The 17,566-nt window shown below is 37.7% G+C and overlaps 1 protein-coding gene across 7 annotated transcripts in view; it reads left to right on the top strand.

The window, feature by feature from the left end:
• Positions 1-17,566, top strand: part of LMO7 (LIM domain 7) — a 65,806-nt gene that overhangs the window by 33,347 nt on the left and 14,893 nt on the right. For 3 of the 7 annotated variants that reach the window (XM_053455399.1, XM_053455398.1, XM_053455395.1), the window contains exons 5-15: positions 4,890-4,920; positions 5,233-5,346; positions 6,599-6,797; positions 7,463-7,715; positions 10,454-10,483; positions 13,296-13,413; positions 13,709-13,851; positions 14,349-14,991; positions 15,370-15,645; positions 16,799-16,913; positions 17,306-17,467. In XM_053455399.1, the coding sequence (XP_053311374.1) occupies positions 4,890-4,920; positions 5,233-5,346; positions 6,599-6,797; positions 7,463-7,715; positions 10,454-10,483; positions 13,296-13,413; positions 13,709-13,851; positions 14,349-14,991; positions 15,370-15,645; positions 16,799-16,913; positions 17,306-17,467 (2,084 nt within the window). Of the gene's footprint in view, positions 1-4,889; positions 4,921-5,232; positions 5,347-6,598; positions 6,798-7,462; positions 7,716-8,062; positions 8,255-8,432; positions 8,816-9,066; positions 9,229-9,350; positions 10,050-10,453; positions 10,484-13,295; positions 13,414-13,708; positions 13,852-14,348; positions 14,992-15,369; positions 15,646-16,798; positions 16,914-17,305; positions 17,468-17,566 lie in introns of those variants that run through there. The other 4 variants (XM_053455394.1, XM_053455393.1, XM_053455397.1 and 1 more) reach the window with 3 other exon arrangements.

Raw genomic sequence — 17,566 nt, 5'->3', positions numbered from 1 at the left:
TGGCTTTTGGGTAATTGTCATTACATTATAGGGTTTTTTCTTTTAGATTATTTTTTATATTTGGTCTCATAGTTCCCACATTATTTTTTTTATTTTAATTTTTTTATTTTTTTTATTTCCATATTATATCTTTTTTTCAAATATATTTAAAAACTGCTGGCATTTATAATGTGAAAACGCTTTAGTGTGTGATTTATGTTGGCTTTAGCAAATCTATTAAGTGTAATTATATACTTTACCTCCTCCTCTGTCTGGCCTTGTAACTTTCTCTTTAAAACGTGTAACTTGCTCTTAAGAAAATTAATAGGTAAACCTTTCTTATATGAAAAGATTGCCGCATACTTTCCTACCCCAGCTACCTTCCAGTGCGGACGTCCACCTGCCGTCTTGTCCCTGGTCTTTCGGTTTTTGTTTTTAGACTGCAAAGCAATCTTCCAGATTTCCTTATGTAGTAGTGTATCTTATTGTATTATACAGTTATTTTATTGTACTCTTCTGCCCCATAGGAGGTTTTTGTCCTGTGTTATGGTGTGACTGGCACACCGCCCCAGTCAAACTCCCCACTTGCTACTGTTTTCGGATAGGTTATTATTTGAGTATAAGTTTATCCTAATAAACCAAGTCATCTATCGAACGTCTTCATGGTCAATTCCGTTGTGCCATAAATCAAGGCTAGGGGGAGTTATTGTCAATATGATCTTCTATTCTATTTTCAGGCCAAGATGGTATGTCTTGCTCTTCTTTAGAGTTCCGCAACTCTATTGGGCATATTCACTAAGAGCAAAGGATGAAACAACCCTTAGTTGAAAGTTTTCATATGTAGGTAGTCTTTTTGAAGAACAGACTTGGCTGGTGAGAGATTGGCTGGTGTCCCATGTGACTCCCTCTGAAATGCACTTAATTGCATATTTTGTGCCTACATCTCTTTTGGCTCAATGAAGCCATTACAACATACCTTAAATTATGTCACGTAATACTTTAAGTGAATTACACGCTATGTTTGCATTTTCAAAGCAGCCGTGTTGTGCCAGGCTCCTGGGGCTCCAGGTATGATAGCTGCGGGACAAGTACCCTTTGCTCCAGGGTAGGAGAATGCCAAGTAGCTCCATCTACTAACCATGCTTAATACCACTTCTGACCCTACCTCCATAGGGCAATGTTATAATTTCATATAGAAATGGAATACCTGTGGCCATTTTTGTACCCATTTTATTTTTCTGCAATATTATTCACATTAACAGCATAGACTTTATTGGTCCTTTAGATCAAGCAGAACCTTCCACGCCTCCAGTTTCTGTTTATTTAATTCTGGTACTGTGCAACTTGATGTATGGTGTTACAGAATCTGTTAACCCAATTTAAACAAAATATTATAATTTGCCGTCAGTTTGGTTTTACAAAGCACAGAAAGCTTCTTCACTGATCTGTCTACGTTTTTTTCATGTTCTATAATTTTGTTTTTAATGGATATGCATTTTAGCAATAGTTTTTCCTTTTCTTTCTATTGGTTTTGAAAAATGTTCCTCAGTATCCAACAGAACAATAAAGCATGCGAGAATAGAGGGGGTTCAGGAAAATCATTCTAAAGCCGGAGACAAACGTGTTTGATGTTTCAAAATTGAAGTCGACATAAATGGATAGTTGCTAAAAATATAGAAAGCACTTAAAATGCTATTACCTTTTTTAAAACAACTCTACCTTTCCTTAGAGCAGATTAACATAATTACAGATTTATTTCTGAGCTTCCCATAGCCACAGCCTTCGTTTCAGTGTCAGGAAGTTGGCAGGAGAATGCATGTCAGTTACTGTCGAAAGACAACACCCTCGCCTCATACCAGGGTTGGACTGCCTTTCACTTTTAGTCCAGTCCAGTATTGCTTTACATGTCTATAGCGAAGATATAAAACTTTGTCATGCTATGATGCGTCTGTGTTGGCAGCCGATGGGCAGCCTTCTTCCACCTACTCACCTACTACTGTCTCATTTTGGAACACACAAAAAATGGACTGATTGTCTTTTGATGACTATAACCCCCCATCATGCCTGGGTGATTGGAGCTGCAACCCTCAAAAGTGGGTGCAGACAGGCTGGCATACTTGTACACGTGTGTTTTCTAAATAGTGTTTGTTTCGTTGGTATTGTTTTTTTTATTTATTTAACATCTCCTTATATGCCTGCCCTGCAATGTTTTGTATCATCTACATGTTTGTATGTGCAAGCACGTTTGTTTGATAAATTTAGTGTTGCCTTTTTACTTTTACTGAGCAGATGGAATGCTTTTACCATTACATCATGCACAATTAGCCCTAAACTAGGAATCTTCGACTTATATATATTATTGAGGCTTCCCCTAGTTAAGCTTCTAAGGTTGCCAACTAACTATAGCAAGTGTAAGAAAATAGTCTGTGCCTCTCATGGTGGAAAATGTGTCCTATAGAGGATTATATTATTAAAATACAGACTGGTTCATTCATGGGCTTCCATTAATCTTCAACTTCTCTGTATGCGAACAACATATGTTGCACCTGAATGCCCCACTTGATGGTTACACTTGATTGGCATTTTCGGAAGGTGTAGTGAAACAAACGTATACAGTTTACAGTCCCGTTGTACAACATGACACCTTTCCTCTGTACTGACGTTTGGTCAGCGACTAAACCATCAATTTAATATATAATGTGTGATTGCTGGCTGGAGCTCAGACTAAACATATTTCTGTGCAGTATGTAGGTGTTGAATTTGTTTTGAATACCCCATCTATGCCCTTTTTGGTATTTTTCCAGTTCAAATGAAGTATTAATTTAGGGTTAGACATTAAGATACTGTTTGCATTGTTGTTGATTTTCTAGCCATCTGTTTGAATAAATTGTTGTACATCAAACTTCAGGAATATGCAGTTTGAGGTAGGGCAGAGTGTAAATTTGGATCCTCAACTTTTAATAGACGAAAATTCTCCTTGACCACCGACACCCAGGACCGAAATTATAAATGAGTTGTTTAAGATAGCTCGGCTTTGGCTCATACCCTTCTCTTCACAAGCCAGCTTGCCCAACTAGGGCCAACTTTTTGGGAAATGTGTAAGCAAATCCACTTAGTCTAACCAGATTATGTATATTGAGGTGTTATCAAACAAGGGAGCCTATATAGCGGTGGGCAGAGTATTAAAAAGGATATACCTTCTTCATGTTTACCACATAGAGTCCTTTAGAGCTTGTTTGTTTCCAGCCATGCCCGTATTTACATAAGTGTATTGTATTCTGCAGATTTTTAGAAGAAACGTGTCACAGCTAAAAATTTTTGAATACACGGTTTAAAGACATATTTTATGTTGATTGGGTTTGGCTTGTACCTATAATCTTGGTAGCAACTTCATGACAAGTGTTTTCAGTGACCAGTATTGGAATGTGTCTCTTGGCAACCAGGTTTGAAACAAACCATAACACATTCCAATCTCCTAGCAAGAGGCCCGATACGTGTGGCTTTTTACAATGCCACCGACTGCAGGGGGAAGTTTAATTGTGTTTGCCGTATTGTGTACCTGTATCTGAAATGAAACAAAGAGGATCATTCTAATGATATTGCCAAGAGTCCTCACCGCCTTTTGGATAGCCAGTTTAAAATCAGATTTAATTTTTTCTTTTAAAGCGATAATTCATTCTTTATAAATAGACATACATGAGGTTAATGGCGAACAAACCTGATACTTAAACCTAACCTTATCCTGCCTAGCTGCATTGTGAATTACAAGGCTGGTTGTTTGACTATTTAATGTACAAATCAGCGCTGGTGATGATTGTGGAGTTCCACAGAAGGGCCTTAGCCAACTTTTGCTTTCTGTGTTCAACAGTAAGTTACTGTAATGTTTGGGGCTGCTTTTAATCCCTTTAACCCCTTAATGACAAAGCCCGTACATGTACGGGCTCAAAATGCATTGTTTTGAATGGGACCGCCCATTGTCCTTAAGGGGTTAATAACTACTCTGTAATGTTTTAGTTGTACCCAACATGGCGGACCTGCAGATAATCATGGGTATGGAAGCCAAGTCTTCAGAATGGGCTGCTGATAGATGGTGCTACTGGCTGGGGGAATGGGCCCACTAGACAGAGACAAAAGATGGCCCTGGAAGTGTTGTACATGTAAGGGAGATGTGCATAGGAATGGGGCTAGTTTGTAGCATAAACTGGCCATTGTAGTTTCATTTGTGTATACCTGTGTTGATACGACCAAGTAGTTTATAGTGTTTAGATTGTGGATAAATCCTGTTTGTTGGATCCAACTCTCACATATGGCAGGCAATAGAGGCCAAGGGATTAACTAATTTGATCCTTGAGAATTAGTTCAAATTTTTAGTATGGGAGAGATTTAAAATTCTGTTGCAAGGATGAACACAGGATGCGTGATAATTAGATTTGTCTGCATTTTAACCATAAGGCTCTGGAAGTTGGTAATGTTTACCAACTCGTATCTTCATCGTTTTAAATTTGATTTGCGGTGTTTTCTGGGAATGGTAGCATTTTGTTTCCATACTCTTATTCACAGGCTACTTCTGATATGTGCTTGGTATGCCAGTGTTGCAAATGTACTTTGTGACTTTTTAACAGCAATCTCTTTTTGAAGGAACTTAATACACGCAACACCTGAATCCAGATGAAGCAACTGTTACTCCTTTTCTGAAAATATATTTTTCTTATGTTTTGATTACATTGTGCGAAATAAGTATTCTGGATTTGTGGGATTACTGAGTGTTCCTACATAATTGAGCATGTCCGGATAAGAGCCTGTTTTGAGAGCCTGTATATATATTGTTGTGCCTAGATTGGTTACTCTTGCCTCCTTGTTATTTCCATTGAGTATTATATTTATTGCTTTTTTTCTGTTTTTCCTCCCAGACAAGAAGAAACCCACAGGAGGTTAAAAAATGTAAGTTTGTTTTGCAACTTAACTCCCATACATCATCACAAATTCTAGAACTAAAGAACATTATCCGAGCATTTTCTATATTGTTGTTATTTATTTCTTGTTTTTTCTTACTCGTATTTCGTATTCTTATTTTTTCTTTTCTTTTTTATTATCGTATAAAAGTATTTACTAGCATGCTGTCGGGGTAAATCCTATGCGTGTCCGTCTCCCTGCATACTGTAGCAACTGTACGTAGATTTGTGCAGTTCAGAATATGTATATAGAGTTTTGCATAGATGTTTAATGTGTAACTGTGTTGCTATTCCTCATTAGGTTTTGATCACTTTATACTGGCTTGGCAGAAAAGCACAGAGTTACTTGTATTATGAGGGCCCGCATCTTAACCTAAAGGCTTTCGAAGGCTTATTGGGACAAACTCTGACCAAGGTAAGACATGACGTTATATGTTGTACTGTGGTCCAAACCGTTTGACCACTACTCCAAGGCATGCAAGATCCTAGAACATTCACTGACCTAAAAAATACTGAACATTAGCTGTTAGCTGTGTGGTAAAAGCTGTTCCCCATTTTTAAAAGATTCCTGGCGCCCGGCCCTTCAGTCAATGCACGTTTTACGGGGAAAGGGTCTTAAGATCCATATGAACAAAACAGAGTTGTGAGCTTTTTCCTCATATATACAATTAATATAGTTTAAATGCCAGGATGCTGTAGAAAATCCATATGTGTGTAAAGACATATGAGTTTTTGCTGCAAGCTTTTTAGCCATAGCAGGTGATTGCCTTTGCTCTCCTATGTTGCTACGCAGGAAGGGTGAGGCTTTACAAGTGTCAAAGTCCATACTTTGAGTTTACTGTAAATGCCGGTTATTGTAATACCCTCATTGGCATTTGGCAGTTTTACTGTATATTTTGAAATACATGTCATTTTATTAATTTGCTCTCATGGTAGCCGTCTTAAATGGGTTGAGTGGGCAGGAATAATGAATATAATTTGTTGTTTTGACCATGATTAAAGAACACTTCTTTGAATTAAAATAAATGGTTATCATGCTATGTTTTGCTCTCATTAACATAATTTGTAACTATAGTTTTCTAAAGTAATAGTGAAAACTATTAAGGACTTAATGAACCAGCTATTCTAAATCTAAGACGAGATCAAGGCCTGGTTAATGTCAGAGTCTCTGTCGGGAAAATGAGTAGACCAAGTGGGCTGGGTTCTTCTCATCAGCCGTGAAACTCTGTTTCTTTGTTAAGTAATATAAAGCCTAAGGGCTGTGCATTGTCTTTGCACATTCCCATCCAGTGACGGTTTGAAAAATTTCACATTCTTATATACTGTATGCCATTCAAGAGATGATTGTTAGAAATCACTATTCTTTTCTGTTGTTTTTTCCCCTTTTGGCAAACGAATTATGGTGGGCTAAAGAGTCATCTGTCTCTTGTAATGTTACAGAAGAGCAGTTATCTTCCACCCAAAATGAGGGGGGTTATTTTTGCTTTTAACATGTTTCATATATTTTCAATACCAATTGACAACAACTTGTCTGCCAAATTCAGATGTTTCTTATCAACCAGCTACTAAAGAGCAAGGTAGTTGTTCTTATTTGGCGATCTGTTTATGAAATCATTTTGCTTTTGATGTAAATAAGTGCATAACACAAGCCCCTTTTCACTTTTCAGGCTCTTGAAGAGTCCAGCACCTTAAAACGAAGTGGGAGAGATAGCGGTTGTGGTGATTTGTGGTACAGCGAAAGAGGAGACGTTTTCTTTCCCGCTACAGTTCACAAAAGGGACGATTCCTGGGATAGCTTGGACTCGTTTGGTTCGAGGTCTTACACAAGCTTTTCATCGGATACAACCCTTAAGGGGAGCAGCGAGGGTAAGTCAAATTAATGATTATTTTTCTATATTTGTGAAAGAATGGGAAATCTTCATTCATTTACTAAGGGATATAAGTCATTACATGTATATTTATACAATTTTCACTTTTAAGACTTTGAAGACAACCAGCTGGCTTCTTTATATAATGTTCTTACTAGGTTTTCACCTCTACGGCATAAGATGAAAACCTTTCTTTCTCATTTTTGGTCAGAGAAGTTCGGCCAATGTTTGCCAAGGCCTCCCCATGCTCGTACCACCTAATGCCTTTTACTTTTCTACAAAATTATCATTTTGCGTCATTATTAATCTGGTATTTTCCAAGTCAAAAAGGTCACACTTCCTGTATTGTAAACCTCTAATTTATGAAGTCTTTGAGTCTCACAAGGAATGAGATGCAGAAGCTAGATAAAAAGTTGATCTTGACATTTTTTTTTCTTTTTAAAGAATCTGTACAGTTGTCTTTTCGTATACAATTTCCAAAATATGTTATATTGAAATGCTTAATATGGCTTGTTGAAATATTTTAGTGAACAATGTCAAAGCTTCTTATTCCAATTGTTCAAACTTAATTTTAACCCAAAAAGGTTTCACATTACATCCTTCGACTCCTATCCATTATTCTTTGAAGTCAACTTTTGATTTTGCCTGGTCTTGTCTTCACAGGTGGAGAAAGCGACACCGAGTCTGAACAAACATACGCAATGCAGGATATAAAGAAAGATGACATGTCCTACCGGAGGATATCATTATTGGAACCCAAAGGAGCTGGCAATTTCAATCAGTTCCTGCCAAACAAATCCCGGCCTCCTGGTTACATACCAGCACCTCTAAGGAAAAAACGAGTAGACAAAAATGAAGACAACCGAAAGAGCTGGGCAAGCCCTGTCTTCACAGAGTCTGATGGCACCTTCTCAAGGTATTAAGCTACTGGCCAGGTTCTTCTTGGTTTGGTGCAGAAATGGTTTTATGCACAAGTAATTTAATTTTCCTAATTCTTGTTTAATGCAGAAAGTTGTAGGGATTGGGAAGTCTACTGCATTCCAGCTAATATTATTAATATTATGGATATGACCATGATTTGGTTGCAGACAAGTAATTTTGTGGCCATCACTGCTTCTTGATTTGGTTGTTCCTTTTTTATTCTTTGATTGACCTCCATGGGCCACAGCCAAACACAGAAGTCCACTTGTATCTGTAAATTAGGGTAAACGGGTATAACTTGTGTGTTACTACATTGTCTCCACAAACCACTCCTTTTTTAAGCAGTTCAGACTCAGAAGATGGTGGGAAGTTGCCCGACCTGGTACTTGACGATTTAGCGAAACGAAAGTTTCATATGGACAGCAGACCCTCCGTTCTTGCTGTCTCTGAGCCTCTTCTCATTTCTCATACTGCTTCTCAAAATACCTCTTTAAAACATAATGTTCCAGCACCCCCACAGAAAGGACCCTGCAGGTTAGAACCACGTTTGGGTTGTGTTGCTGTATTGTAAACGTGTTACTTGTCTGGCTTTGTTGTATGTATCTTCATGTGTCCTAACCAGCGTGTCAAGAACAATCTACTTGCGCTCGTGTTTGTGTAAACAGCGTTTAATGGGGGGGGGGGATTTAACTTTACTTATTTACAATGTTCAAAGTTCTCCATTCTGATGGAGCATATTAAGCAACAAATTTTTGTGTGGCTTCAGAAAAATTGCATCTGGAGACTTGCTAACTCATCGGCTGTTTTGTACATTAGCCAAGACAGAAATGTGAAAACACAAAGTGATACAGCATTGGAAGAACGTGAATATACCATCTACACTTCGGATGAAGAAGATGACTTTGCTAGAAACTATCCAAACCTTGTGGCGGATGATTTCTATGTTAGGAAGGTCAACTTATCTTCCCTCCATTTAAAGACTCCTTGCGGCAATTTTGTCCCTAAGTTTTCTACACAAGAAGATGAAGGACAACAGAAAATAATCCGACCAGGGATTCGTGCTAGACCGTGGTACAATGAGTTTCAGGGATTCAGGTTTGTCCTCTTGTTCACAATAAAGCTTAAGTAGAGCAAATAAAGACCCCATTTTAGCTCATTTTTACCTTACTATTGGGTATGCGTTATACGTATGACCTTAAGTATTTATGCAACCCACGTTTCAGGTGTATTTCTAAAAATGTCCACGAGAATTTGTCAGATGTATGCATCGTATATCCGCTTGTAATGTAGGGAAGCTACTACAGTCCTACGATTGGTTCACTTGTTTTATTATGATAATTGTACAGTAAGCGATCTGAAGAGGACTGTTTATCAGCGTTTGGCCTAGGATCGGTCTTAAAGTTGGAAAGTGATGTGGAATTGTGCAAGAAAGAGATGTCACAATCCGGCATGCACGCAACCCCTAAAGATAAGACCGCTGAGGGAATGGACAACAACGAAAAGCCAAGGTTGATAAACTGGCATGATTTGCATGGCTTACATGTGAAACTTTATGCATGTTGACTTTCCAATGTCCCTAGAAATATCTATAATTTTACTTTTCTGTATTTTTTCTTTTCCATCGGGGTAGTCAATTTTTATTGCTCCAGGCATTACAAAAAATATCTTCAGATGTATTGTCATCTGACTGTAAATCAAAAACAGACCCTACATCTGGCCCTAGACTTGTGAGTGGCCATCAATATCTGTCACATGCCCAAGCAAATCAACCGGAAGATGGCGTTGGAAGTGTCTTACCAGACCTTGAAAATGATGACTTGTTTGCAAGAAAAACAGGGACATTTCATCTCAACCAAGTTGTTAATCTTGGAACGCCGTTGGCTCAAATGTGGGAATTGGAGAAAGATATAATCCTTCAGGAAAAGCAAGATGATTCTGAGCTTCCAGATTTATTGAAGGATGACATGACTGTTCGCAAAACTCAAACCGAACCTAAGGAGGTCCGCATTTCTGGTGCGCCTGACCATTATCATCCAGTGCCTTTTCCAGAGCCATGGACTCTACCTGAAGAAATTCAGTCCAAATTCCTTTGCGTGGTAAAGAAAGCTCCAGAATTGGGTGTTAATTGTGGCAGGGTGATTAAACCCTCTGAAAAACTGAAAAAAGATGACATGCTGACTAGAAAAGTTAATTTATTACAAGGATCCAACATTAACAAGAAGCCAAAAGACTTTGTTTCCGGCCCCTGTAATGAAGAAGACTTAAAGAAGTGGGAGTCCATTAGGGAGGCCAGTAAAATACGGCACAAGAAAAGGCAGCTGGTTGAAAGGTCAGACTGCATATTTTGTGTATGTGGCATGGAATGGTGGCCTTTTTGTATCCAGTGCCCTGGAACCATGGAACATGCATGTGTCTGCATTGTGAATGATGGGCTTATGTTTCAAAATAATTGAAAGTTGCCCAAAACATTGTGCATCTAATACATTGTTTTTTTTTTTTTTGTACCATTAGGTAGGTACTGGAATTATCAGATATGAGTAATGACTGTTTTCTTTTTTTGGTTTGCAAACCCGTATAATTTCTCGAATAGTTGATATTTTCAGAAGGCATGTTGCTGTTGTGAGATGTGTGGTGTAATTATATGCATGACTGATGTACTGTGTCACTGGACGTAATGTTCAGTTGTTATGTCTGAAGAAATATTCTACAAATACTCTTTTTCTGGTTTCTCAGACTGCGTGAAAAGCTTTCCATAAATGACGGGTAAGTTTGCTCTCTGGCGATGCAGGTGCCTTATTGCTTTAGTGCTTCATGCCCTTGTTTGAGCTGCCAAACAGAATGGGTGTCTCTGGTTCCCCGTGTGCATGTTCCATGAAAGCACTCTGCATGCCGGCAGTGCTTACATTTACATGGTCTCCTCTTTCGTGCACATTCTGGCTTAGCTTTACTTGGCTGTTTGTTTTGGCTGTAACATTGTAACGCTGCAGTGAAGACTAAAATAAATAGGAAATGAAAATGAGTACTCAATGTTCAGATGGCATCCACATTTAACTGTTTATGAATGCATGTTATCAACTACAAATGCCCCAACCCCCCCCTCAAAAAAAATCTTCATCAAATAGATGTGTTGTGTGGTTAAACTTTGCTCTTTCTAGTGGCATTTGACATTTTTTTTTTAATTTCTTTTTAGCAGTTGCTGATCTAATTTTATGGGAGAAGCCTTTAATGACCTAACATTGTTTTTGCAGAAAATAGACATTATCAAAATAAGGCTTTAGGAGGTGAAAGTTTGAGATCAGGTTGCGTTAAGAGATTGAACCCTTGGTTAATATACACGGCCAGGAGCTGAGAAACACTGATTTTAAATAAGCATTTGTTTTTTTTTTCCTGGCTACCAAAATGCTGTGAGTTGGCAGCATATTGCGTGCCTTTATAGGGGATAATGTAATGACAGGGAAATTAGTGTAAATTTATCAAATTCTAGATTGTGTGTGTGTGTTTATATATAAAGATGCAGACACCTTTCACATTTTACCCATATAATGTATTTTTATCTAAACTAGTTGAGGCTATTCCCCCCCCACCCCAGGTTTAATTGGTGTTGTCCTTGGCAGCAGTGTGATAGCAAAGCGAATGCCTTTGGAAAGCGCTTCTCTGATATAAAGCAGGGGGGGTCAGTTAAAATTGATTGGGTACGGCTCCCTAAAGAGCGTCAGTAAAAGCTACACCATAGAACATACCACATTATACTTAAGCACCCTTCCTTAACATGACTGTTTTTTTATATGAAAGCCAATATTGTCTCTAGCATTTGTCGCGTTAGGTTTTATTTTTATACTTTTTTCTCTTCTTTGTCTTGCACTTTCATTTTTTAAAGCTGCTGTTCCACCTATTTTAACTACAAGCAAAAGACGCATTCATCTTATAAATGTTGAATGCCCTAACCTTTCCCAGAAATAACTGGAAGGAAATGGAGTAAATGCTGCCTCATTTATAACTTTTGGCTGTGGCCATAGAAAACAAAAAAGCTTCTTAAAAGGCATAAGGGTTTTGTCTTAAAACTTCACAGGAAAGGCTTTGATGACAGATCTGCTCAGATTTATTTGTTATTTTGTAGAGAGTGCAATTACCGTAATGGTTTGTCGAAGTGGAACCGCAACACAAATACAGCAAGGACAATATGAAAAAAATAAATCGCAATCTGTTATGTTGTGAATGCATGCTAGGCTAAACAAAAAATCTAAGAATAAAATGTGAAATTCCTTCCAACGTGCTTCTTATGCATGTTTAACCTTTTTTCTGGCCGGATTATCCATTTTTACATTTACATGCAGTTGCAACAGAACAAATGGCAACTTTTGCCATTATTTTTAATACGTCTAACAGACTCGAGTCTTGGATTGTTGCTAGGGAAAGTAAATATATTTTAAGTTGATAAAAAAAATGCACTGGATAAACATTATTTAATATAAAAAAAAAAGAAACATTCTAGCCCGTACTTAACAGACGAGTGCGCACAAGTGGCTGTTCTCAGGTTTTTCACATTCCGTTTCCATGCTGCTTACATTCCCATTCACAGAAAAGCACTCTTCTTTGGAGAGCTCCTGTTATCTGTATTAGCCGAGTACTTACTGTAAGGGTGGAAATCACAAATAAGTGTCTACAGACGCTGGGAAGTTTTATTTAAATATATATATATATATATATATATATATATATATATATATATATATATATATATATATATATATATATATATATATATATATATATATATATATATATATATGTGTGTGTGTTTAAAATGGACATTCCATAACTGTTGCCATTTTACTAATATGTTCTTGGACTCTAAGCAGAGACCAGGAAGGCATTGCAGCTATATTAATTGCAAAATATTTGTTGTATGAAAAGCACTCCTTATGATGTCTGCAGAATGCCTTTTGCTATAGTTACCAAAAATCGAGTTGATTGCTTTGGTGATGCACCAGGTACTGTGGCTAGGTTAATTCATTTATAGAAATAAAGTAATAAATATGAGAGACTTATCCATAGATATACATGTGTGCATTTTCTTTAGGTTTCTTTAGTAATCCATTATTTTTTATGTGTTCTATTCTAAGTCTGCCTGGTTTGCTAATGCCAGCAAAGTCTTTACTATGCCTAGATCTTAACCCATATTCATCTATTGTGACAGGTGAATTAACCTTACGAGGGTCTCAATTCCTGTTAAAAGTCGTAGTGCAGCCTAATGACCTTGCAGCCTATGTGCTTGCCCTTGAATATCCATTAAAACTATACGGACCCTAGACGTTGGGGCTCTACGTAACGCAGATAGCTGGAGGACACAGTCTTACCACATATTTAGAGATCATAAATCAGATTTTCGCTCCCTTGAAGATATTTTCAGCTGATTGACCAGAACTAACAAAGCCACCACCTGCTTCTCCTGACCTGCAACCCCACCCTACGGATGCTCTGTAGAACACATTGCAGACAATGTGTTTGTGTGTGCTTTATTTCTTACATTTCTTGTATGATCTTGTAGATATAAATTGTATATTTTATTCTGAAGGAGCAAATCATTGGAAAATTTCAGTGCAGAGGAACTTCAGAGCCTTAAACAAAATCGCTTTGAAGAGCTGCAGAAGTTTAAAAGTCAGATACAGGAACAGGATCAAAAGTGGCAAGATGTAAGTGGAGGAACATCATCGAATGTTCATATATTGAGTCTTGTGGAATCTCTCCGAATAGCTTGCAGTGTTAATGTATTGACTTTGTGTTTGTATGATTTGCCTGTTGCCCCTTTCTTTCCTTTCTCTTTGCATATTGAAGACTGTATCTCAACCTATTCTTTTCACCCCTCATAGCCCAGGCTTTTGTAAAGTTCTTGTATGGATTGTGGTCTTTTGCTGTTTTTTTTTTTTTTTTTAAATGAAATTATTGTGATATGATACATTTTTGTTATGTTTATTATCCTTTTGCTAGGATTTAGCAAAATGGAAGAATCGCAGGAAAAGCTACACATCAGACCTTCAGAAAAAAAAGGAGGAACGCGACGAGCTGGAGAAAATTGCAAATGAAGGCCCTGAAAGATCATACAAAACCTTCAGAGAAATGCGTCAGGAGAGGTAAGACATCGGAAACGGACAACGTGGTTTTTAAAAGAAAGGGTTGCGTTAAGTTACAAGTCTAGATAAGGATCAATGAATTGACTGTGAGTGGAACAGGGCAGCTTTAAGCCATCTATGACCTTTAAAGTCAGAGAGCATTAGTGTAATTTAAGTGAGACAGTACATTTTTTCCATTGACACAAAAGAATAAGTGTGCGTTGTCCAATATGCGATATAATTTGAAGATAGAAACATATATAAAAAATCACTGCAATAAAGATATCTTCTTTCTTCATATAGTAGTTATTCTGACTTCCAAATTGTGGGTTTTGTAAAATTGATGAGGGCTTCTGAATTGATGTCACCATTAACAGAAATACCTTTTTCCTTTCCTATGTTTAGTTGGCAGTTTTAAAGTTTAGCTAAACCTAAGTTGAATAATATTTACCAAATATGTTTATTGCAATTGGTTTATTGAGGACACTTCTAATAAAATTGTTTTGCTTTGTTTTAAGGGAGAGCAGAGATCTTGAAAATGTCTACAACGATCAGCACCAGGCAGACCACAGGAGGTTGTATTCCTCAAATGATGATGTCTTTAGTGATGTGACAGGCCTTTCAAAAAGGGCGCTGGAGAAAAGTTATACAATAGATGTGCCATATGCAAGAAAAACAGACACTACCTTGCATGCCAATCAGAATACCGAAAAGCAGGAAAGAGACAGTGAAGCAGTTCAGCCTAAAGCACTCCCCGCATCCACCAACTATGATGGAGATGCCTCCTACACGTCAAAGACCAGCAACGCTTACACCGTTCTGAATACTCAGACGTCAGAAAAAGATGAGCCAAAGCTACCCTCTAAGACACTGTCTGAAAAAAGTTACACTGTTGATCTTGATGCACCTTCTACATATAATGTCATTAACTCAATAAAGACCTATGAAAAGCAAGAGCGTTCACCGACCGTAGATTCAAGCCTGCTGGTCCAGCAGCCAACACACAGTACTCTGACCACAGAGCACAGATCAGTTCGCGTTTCTGCATCTTTGCCAAGGAGTTACCAGAAAACGGACGCCTCAAGACTATCATCAGTGGTCGCTCCTAGACCTTTTGGTCAACACTCAAGAGGAAGCACCGCACTTACCAAATCCTACACGGTAAGAAAGTCTTTTGAATTAATATTTTTATTTTGATATATCTGTGGCATGCCCACTAAATTTTCTATGGGAATCCTATTATAGAACTACTGGAGGTTTTAACTGTTGTTTCAGGACAATATATTTCTTAGGCATGGATATTGTTCACCACTTTTAGGAAAATGACTTTGCTTAAAATGCTAATGTTGCTTTTATAATACCTTTCTACATGTAAATACCGTAATCCTCCCAGGTTTGTCAAGTGCTTCTGCTTATATAAAAAGATGTTGGTCTGTGGAGCAGTAGAATAAAAGGATCAATGTACTCAACGCCACTTTGCAATCTCTGTGTAAAAAAGCAAATGAGAATAGGTTGACATGAACAATCTTTTTATTTTAGCTGGATGATTCTCGGAAATACAATGGGGATCTGAATGTGCCAAAGATCGGTTCAACATTCAACACCTATTTTAAAGCTGAGGGGGCTAAACCCACCAGTTCTGTCCAAAGTGAAGATAACACAGATGTGGGAAAAGAGAACCTGAGAAGGAGCCCTTCACCAAGACCCGTTATCCTGGAAAGTCAGCAAGAGAAGCCTACAATTTCGGAATCGGTTGCTGTCATATCTTCTGCCTTATCAAAAGACTTCCAACAGAATAGGAGTACAGGCGCTCTGGTAAGTCGGCATGCACACAGACACACCACTTGTCGCCAGATATCTGGAGAGGTGCCGCTGCGGAGGGCTCTGCGCTGACATCTGTTGGAAAGAATCTGCTATTTTAATTTATTTCCCCTAACACTGAAAAAATATGATTATGGTCAGATAAAATATCGCCAAGTAAACTGTAGAAAACATAATGTAGTCAAATTAGTAGTTAATTAAAGGAGAATAGGAATGATGTGTTCTCTATATAGAGAATAAACCCCCAAATAACCAGCCTAATTCCACAAACCTGTATTGTGGATACAAAGTGCAATTAATTCTGACTTCTAGTTTATTATAATTTTTTTTATTTTAAAGATATAAACATCTCCTAAATGTGTGTGTGTGTGTGTGTATATATATATATAATGCTACAATGTTTGCAATATTTTTACTGAAGCATAATTTGTACGAATATATATATAAAACCATGTTCTTTCATCTGGGCTTCACAAATCCAGTCCACTTCCTTTAAGGAAAGTGTAGGAATGATTCAAAGAAAAGTAGTGCTTTGTTACTTAAAAAAAAAATAATTATTTAAAATTATTTAACATTAAGATTTTCGGAGACATTGGCAAGTGGTAAACTGCTTGAAGGCATGTGAATAGTTATTGGTGTGTCTCAGACAAACAAAACCGATGAATGCTAAAGTAGCATGTTTTTATTTGGGAGCACAGTCCATTATATATATTTATTCACCGTCTAGACGAAGTGCATGCACCGACAGGCAGAGTCAATGATATCTGTTGGTTGCATGGTACATTGTGTTTGTATACTAATCAGGCATGGAAGTATATGCTCGGCGTTAAATTGTACACTTGCTAGAACAGAACCTGCCAAATCCTCCTTTATTTTATATCACGCTAACTCCAATGGCATGGCATTTTTATTAATCTATAGTCACAAGCAAGTTGTTGGTTCAGTTTGATGTACCGATGAGTAAATGTAGTAATATGACACAGCTAGCGAAATGTATCCAGAAGCTCTTTCATGAATGTAGCGTGTCGCTGCATAATTACAGCGCATGTTCTACGCAGCCACTCTTTCTTGGTGGATAGACTTTCCTTCCTTTGGAGGTCAGTGATACTGGATACCCAAGTGTTGTACTTCTTTTCTTTTCTTCCAGGACCAGTACAGTGACATGAGAATCAGCATTAACCAGAAACCGGGAAGCAGCAATGACTTTGGGTTTAAAACTAATTGGAATAGTGCTGGGGTTTTTGTAACATCTGTCGATAGAGGTGAGTTACAGCTTAGTGTGTGAGTCATATGCCGACTGTATTTTTTCTTTCCTTTTCATGGTGTAACTACTCTAATGCACCAATTTGTCTTGTAAGCTCTGTAACCCATATTTATTTCACGTAACGGACCAGAATTCCATTTTTAGATGTCTCTCGTGATATAAGATAAAGCAAGGGAAGAAAAAACAAAATGTCATGGCCACTTTTGGAGCACTTTTCATTTCAGGTGTTAACTTTTATGAATAAATTATTAGTACTTAGTTTCTTTCATTTTGTTTGTTTTTTGTTACAATTGTGGTTGGCTAGGTATCAGGTTTTGGTGTGTTTTTAATGTCAGATTAACATTTACTGCTTCCAACCACGCAAGTGATCGTATGTTTGCGCTTTTGCAGGGAGTCCAGCAGAGTTCTCTCAGCTGCATGTAGACGATGAAATTCTATCTCTCAACGGCACAAAGGTTTCCTCCATGGACTACAGCGAATGGAGGGAAGCCATGGATAGTGCTCTAGAAACTGGAAACCTAACAATAGATGTCAGGCGATACGGCAAGAATGGTGAGTTCCTAATGCTGTAACGTACCAGCAAGGAGAAAACCTGAATGTGAGTTTTATGTAGGGAGATATGTATATAGATCTAGGTAAAAATCTAGATAC

The sequence above is a fragment of the Spea bombifrons genome, chromosome 2 (genome assembly GCF_027358695.1).
Source record: "Spea bombifrons isolate aSpeBom1 chromosome 2, aSpeBom1.2.pri, whole genome shotgun sequence".
NCBI lineage: Eukaryota > Metazoa > Chordata > Amphibia > Anura > Pelobatidae > Spea > Spea bombifrons.
The sequence above is the reverse complement of the archived record's forward strand: the minus strand, read 5'-3'. Positions and strand labels throughout refer to the sequence as shown.